The following is a 6677-nucleotide window of genomic DNA, read 5'->3' as shown; positions in this document are numbered from 1 at the left end:
ATCTCCTTGACTAATCAGAGGAACTGGCACATTTTTTTCCCTGATAATCCTTTGTGACCTTTCTATAAGACTCTTAATTTCCTTCTTTAAGTTACAACCAGAGGCTGGGAGTTTTTGCATTTGGATCAAATATTCCATTATCATTATTCCCTAGAAGAGACAGTTTTACAATAACATGTGTGTGAGGGGACTGGTAGATAAAGTATGACCTTCCTTCCACAAACTAAAAGCTAAAAGACTTTATTCGTTTTTTCCTTCCAAAATGGAAGGAATTCATTTCTAGACATCCTTGGCAGGAGCTCAGAACTGTTTTATGCAGGCTCCATGCTGGTAAAATAGATATTTTTTGATATCCTACTTTTGGTTGAGCCGTGGTAATGTTGGCAATGGTGGTGAGAGCAGGAAATCAAGTCATTTTTCAAAGTTCTAAGTAAATGATGTTCTTGTAAGATCAATATGAGACAATTAAAGACTAAAACAAAGGTTATCACAAGGCCAACATCTATAAGTTAGACCTTTTTTTTGTCCCTAAGGTCAGTGGTTCTCAAATTTTAACCCATGTAAGAATCGCCTGGAAGTCTTGTTAAACACAGGCTTCTGGCTGGGCACAATGGCTCACACCTGTAATCCCAGCACTTTGGGAGACTGAGGTGGGTGGATCACCTGAGGTCAGGAGTTTGAGAACAGCCAAGCAAATATGGTGAAACCTCATCACTACTAAAAATACAGAAGTTAGCATGCACCTGTAATCCTGCACCAGGTGTAATCCGCCACCTGGTAATCCCAGCTATTTAGGAGGCTGAGGTAGGAGAATCGCTTGAACCCTGGAGGCGGAGGTTGCAATGAGCTGAGATTGCGTCACTGCACTCCAACCTGGGTAACAGAGTGAGACCTTGTCTCAAAAAACAAGAAAACCCACAGACTTCTGGCCCCACTCCCAGAGTTCCAGGGGTTGGAGAGTATGCAGGGGGAAGATTTTTCCTTTCTAAGAAGTCCCCAAGTCATACTGATACTGCTGGTCCAGGGACCCTACTTTAAGAACTACCAGTCCTCAAGGAACCTTCACAGTAAGTGTCTGTAATGAATCCAAGCAATGAAAACTTCAGTGAATTAGACTTCAACAGAATTACTTCGACTTTGTTTTGATAAAGTCTATAGACATTTTTGTTTAATGCTGAATACATATGCATTATCTCCACCTAGGCATCGAGTAAATGTTCTTTGAGGTACTGATCTAATGAGAATACTGGTGGATATAAATGCTCTTCCATTTGCATTTTAATTATTTGAGAACTAATGTTCACAGATTTGCTCCCCAGTGCTCTAATCATTTCCTCTATTATTCAATGATTATCAAAGCATGTCATTAATCAAATAAACCAACACAAAATGTTTTATGATGTGAAGAAAGTAGAGTCTCAAAGAATGTATCTCACAACCTTGGAGAAAATAAATAGAAACCTAGAACTGCTTCACTGAACTATCAGTGATGATTTATTGAACGCCTCAAGAGGAAGTAAAAAGCTACATTTGCATCATTTCTGTATTTGATCAGCCATTGCTTACCTGACTTGTTCTTAGGCTGCCTTAGATTCTGAACTGGCTTCCCTTTAAGCTTTTTCATAAACAAATCACTGGAAATATCTCTAAGGAGGGGAGAGGCCAGTTCCTCCTTGAGGCTGGTAGTGAGGTTGCTTTCACTCAGCCCAGAGGGCGCATTGTTACAAGTGTGGAACTTGTTGCTGGGAGCCCTCCCCTGGCAGCTCACTATGGTTCTGAGGCTCTGAGGATCGTCAGGACCCACCTGGGCACGGTCGCCTTCAGGGATAGACCATCTCACAGGTATTAAAGGCAACATTCAGTGGTTTTCCGGGTTTCTCTCTTTCACTTTCCTTTGTCCTATTGCTCTGAGTTTCCCTTGTTTTGCTGGTCTCTTCAGGTCTCATTAAAATTAATGAATCATTAATCTACAATGGTTTAATAATTTCTAGTACAGTGAGATGGCTTCCCCAACAGAGTGGGTGGGCATTTGCTGGATTCTCTTGGAAGATCAAAGGCTGGTGAATTTTCTTTACAATGACCATGTATTGATTTCCTCTTTTAAACATAAAGCAGAAGAGTTAGCATGAAGGGATCTACTGTGAACTTCTATTCTACCAGACCCACTGAGCCTAGTCATTTAGGGAGTGCCTCCCAGGAGCCTTGGCCATTATCTCATTTAACTTCTGCAACAAGCCTGTAAGGGAGGTTCTTTAATGCCCTCTTGGTAAATGCTGCACAGATGTTGGCAGAGGAGAAGTGGCTTGTCCTAGGTCACACAGCCAGTTGGCAGTGAGACTGGAAGAGAAACCACATCCATTTACTCTGGTGCTTGAGCTCTTCCTGCCTCTCTGCAAATCACCTCCCAAAGCCCTGCTGTTTTTAAAGTTTCTCCATTTCTGCAATGAGTTATGCCAGCAGTTACTATTGCCTTGGTTCCAATGTTTAACCCAGTGGCTAATAAATAATACTTACCTATGTGTATCTTATTGGCCATACATAACTTCCTACCAGCAGCTACAATCCTGTGTCTGAAATGACTAGAAAGAAAACCCAAAGCTGTATCCTAATCCCTCAAAAGAGGAGAGAAAAAGGCCAAAAGGACAGAGGGGAAACCCAAAGACTAAGAAATCTGATCTATTATGCAAGTGCCTATGCAAATATACTGAATTCCTTTAACATTGTTGCACCTAGAATTTGGACAGTCTTCTAGAGGAGAAAAATAATGGAATCGCCCTGAGTGTATATATCCATGAAAGTCCCTATTGATTCAAAATTAGCTGGGTGTGGTGGTGAGCATCTGTAGTCCCAGCTACTCAGGAGTTCTGCAGCGGGAGGATTCTGTGAGGCTAGGGGTTTGAGGTTACAGTGTGCTATGATCACGCCACTGCACTCAGCCTGGGCAACAGAGCCAGACCCCATCTCCAAAAAAAAAAAAGAAAAAAAAAAGAAAGAAAGTACCTATAGATTTCATGCTCAGTCCATCATTTGTTTGTTGGGAGAATGAAGAACTTGGTGTACTTGTCTATGGCAACCACTCTCTCCTCTTTGTTTCTTTTAATCTGTGTCAGTCATAGAATCCAACAAGCTTCTGAATAGAGAATTATAGGCTGTTAGATCTATTCCTATCAGTAAAGAGGAGAAACTCAGTCATGACAATGCTCCATGAAGCAACAATGTACCTTATTTTGTCGATGGTCAGGAAGGACCATTTCATGCCTCTCCAGCAATGTTAGTATCAACCTTTAGAGCAGCACCCAGGAATTACCAATCTAAAAGCAAAACTAATACAGTTTCACCTTACCTGAACGTAAGTTTCCTAAACTGGCATTGCCTTCTTTCCTTCATTCTGCAAAAAAGGGTGCCTCATGCATGTTAGTTCTACATGTGAAGTTCTGTAACAGCTGAGCCCTCAACTCAAAGCAAATCCAACATTAAGAATTTTAGATTTCTTTCGTGAATAAGAGTTGAACTGACTTTAGTTTGCATCTAAGTAATTCCTCAAACAACTCACCAGTCTAAAATCCAGTACCTGTTAGTTTCATTTGGCCTTTAAAAAAAAGTATAGAGATGCAGTCTCACTATGTTGCCCAGGCTAGTCTTGAACTCCTTGGCTCAAGTGATCCATCTTTGCCCCAAAGTGCTAGTATTACATTCATGAGCCTCTGTGCCTGGCCTTATTTGACCTTAAACAATGTAAGAGTCAGGGAGTAAAATAAGAGATCACAAAGTCCCCACAATCAATGTCACAACATTGTCATGACTGAGTTTCTCCTCTTTACTGATAGGAATAGATCTAACAGCCTATAATTCTCTATTCAGAAGCTTGTTGGATTCTATGACTGACACAGATTAAAAGAAACAAAGAGGAGAGAGTGGTTGCCATAGACAAGTACACAAAGCATAGAGAGAAGTAAGAAATAAAAATTAGGGAGTACATCAGTGTGGGGCCATTTGGTGTGGGAGTGAATATTTAGATGCTATAAAAACCTGTAACAATTATTGTATTCTCTACAGAACTACAGAAAACATAGTAATAATCACTGTATTTTGACAAAGTACCATGAATAATAGTCAACAGAATGAGATCAGTTTATGAGGGAAAGGTTTATTGGTTTTCAGCTTTCTCTATATCAAGTTGAAGATGCAAATAATACACTGTGGAAAAGTTCTACTAAAGTGGTTCCTCAAACAACTCACGAATACTGTCCATCCAATTAAAATTATAAGAAGTAAATTATTAGCCATTCTTAAATTTTGGCGATCCAAATGTGGCCAAAGGGTTTCAGATTGCTGAGTTCTGCTTTAGGACTATAAACTCACTAAAACTATTATTGATAATCTTAGAATATATGGTCAACTACTAATGTTCCATCCACAAACATCCACGCACAGTCTGAAGCCATCTTCCATGCCATCTGGGGCAAGGGAAAATGGGTCTCTCGCCTGTCCCACAGTCCCATGCCTTGGTCTGTAAATCATCAAGCATCAACTCTCATGCAATAAGTGATGTGTAAGGATTGATATTTTCCCACATATACCTTTGGGAAGGTACAGAATAATGGAACTGCAGTAAGTCACTCCCATGAATCAAGCTGTGAAATAGAAGAGTTGGCTTTTCTTGAGCATGAGAAGAGATACTTCTGCATGCATGAATCACAGAAAACGCCTCCATGAATAGTAGGTTGCCTGGTGACATCTTGATTTTTCTTTTCAAACTTGCAAGTCATTTTTCCAAAATGTAAAGATCAATAGGATCTAAAATAAAGACAATGCCAGATACTTTACATTGGTTACCTTCAAAGCTTGTCTCACTCTGTAATTTAAACCTTGAGAGAAGAAAGCCTTGTTTTCCTTGTTCTTGTATCCCTGGGATGCACCAAAGTACGTCCTTACATACGTAAATGTAGATGATAAGGAGGATTTAATGTATATTTGATTCTCTTAAAATGAAATCACAAGGAGAGGAACTGTGTGGTTTCCAAGAAGTATCTTTTTTTTTTAATTGCATTTTAGGTTTTGGGGTACATGTGCAGAACATGCAAGACATTTGCATAGGTACACACATGGCAGTGTGTTTTGCTGCCTTCCTCCCCTTCACCCACATTTGGCAAGAAGTATCTTAAGTTACCAAAGTTGTTTTGTTTGTTTGTTTGTTTTTGTTTTGTTTTGAAACAGAGTTTCCCTCTTGTTGCCCAGGCTGGAGTGCAATGGCATGCCCCCTCAGCTCACTGCAACCTCCGCCTCCCAGGTTCAAGTGATTCTCCTGCCTCAGCCTCCCAAGTAGCTGGGATTACACCAGCTGCCACATTGTCCCACTAATTTTTTTGTATTTTTAGTAGAGACAGGGTTTCACCATGTTTAAAGTCTTTTTTGTTTGAACCTGGAAGGAATATTAAGTAGACAGTAAACAGATTTCAATATGCTATTTAGATGAGAAGGCTGAAGTTACATATATTAATATCTTCTGAATGTAAAGGATGCTGATGTGAACTGAGCCCTATCTCCTATGAGAATTAGAAGTTGTCCTTTGAAATTTTAGACCTTTTTTTCTCACCAGAGTCTCCCTCATTTGCTACAGATTCCACAGTCTGCTCTTCCTCACTAAAGATGCGACAACCTGCTTGAAATTCTCTGGAAAAGGACAAAGAACTGCTAGAGGCAGTGTGATGCTTGGATGCAGAAATTGAGCAACCTCCATGTGATCCAGAGAACAGCGACTCAGATGTCTTCTGGAACCTTCTACCAACGGGTCCTCTTAGCTTTATGGAGAAAACAGAGTCACTCTGTCCAGAGGTGCCAGCCCGAGGCTGCAGAGCCTTTCCTGGGCATCTGCTGAGGAGCCTGCCAAAACAGCACTGTGAGAACCAGGGGAGTCTCCTCCAGTTTGACCGGCAAGCCCCAGGCTGCATCTCCACCTCGCCCACTTTGAGGAGATTAAGGAACCGGGGCTGTGGGGCTTGGCACTCACTGCCTCAACAAGATGCCTTGCAGGTGCTCACCTGGGAAGGCTGGAGAGAGCCTGCAGGCTCCCTGTGTTACCTTTCCAAGAGGCTGCTAGGAAGCCCAAAAGATCCTTCGTACTTGCTGTCACCCTTGGGACTGTGCTCAAGATTGACCCCTGAACCTGAAAGGGCCCTGAACACAGCTGACTCACTGGAACCCCAAACCCGGCCCACTGACCAGTATGTCCCTCTCGAGCTTCAGCCTGTTAATGAAGGGTCCCTTCAACAGGTCTCTCTTCTGCAGCAAGAAAGTCACTTTTTGCCCAGCCCCACCCCACGGTGCCCTAGTCCTCAGGTAACACAGCTGTAAACCTCCCACCTCTCAGTTGGCTAACCACAGAGCAAAATAGGTCTCAGAGCTGCTTCTTTCCCCCAGGGGCCAGGAGATCCTAAGAAAGGAGACAGCACAGGAAGCCACACTGAGGGGACACATTCTCTTTAGGAAACATTGGCTCTGAAGTGAAAGGAGGGCAGCAATTTGGGGAAGAAAGAAAATAATCTTGCTCACTTTCTTCTGTCCCTGGAGGCACTTTAAGAAAGGACTCACCAGCTGGGCTCAGTGGCTCGCATCTGTAATCCAAGCACTTTGGGAAGTCAAGGCGGGTGGATCACCTGAGGTCGGGTGTTCAAGAC

General features: G+C 42.1%; 1 protein-coding gene across 3 annotated transcripts in view; it reads left to right on the top strand.

Annotated features, from left to right (window-relative positions):
* Positions 1 to 1699: 1699 nt before the first annotated feature.
* PLEKHG7 (pleckstrin homology and RhoGEF domain containing G7) overlaps positions 1700 to 6677 on the top strand; it is a 66394-nt gene continuing 61416 nt past the window's right edge. For all 3 annotated transcript variants that reach the window (XM_017976262.4, XM_017976261.4, XM_017976259.4), the window contains exons 1-2: positions 1700 to 1842; positions 5621 to 6339. In XM_017976262.4, the coding sequence (XP_017831751.1) occupies positions 5806 to 6339 (534 nt within the window). In that variant the 5' untranslated portion in view covers positions 1700 to 1842; positions 5621 to 5805. The remainder of the gene's footprint in view (positions 1843 to 5620; positions 6340 to 6677) is intronic.

This window comes from Callithrix jacchus, chromosome 9, assembly GCF_049354715.1.
Source record: "Callithrix jacchus isolate 240 chromosome 9, calJac240_pri, whole genome shotgun sequence".
Taxonomy (NCBI): domain Eukaryota; kingdom Metazoa; phylum Chordata; class Mammalia; order Primates; family Cebidae; genus Callithrix; species Callithrix jacchus.
This window is presented reverse-complemented; position numbering and strand designations above follow the sequence as displayed.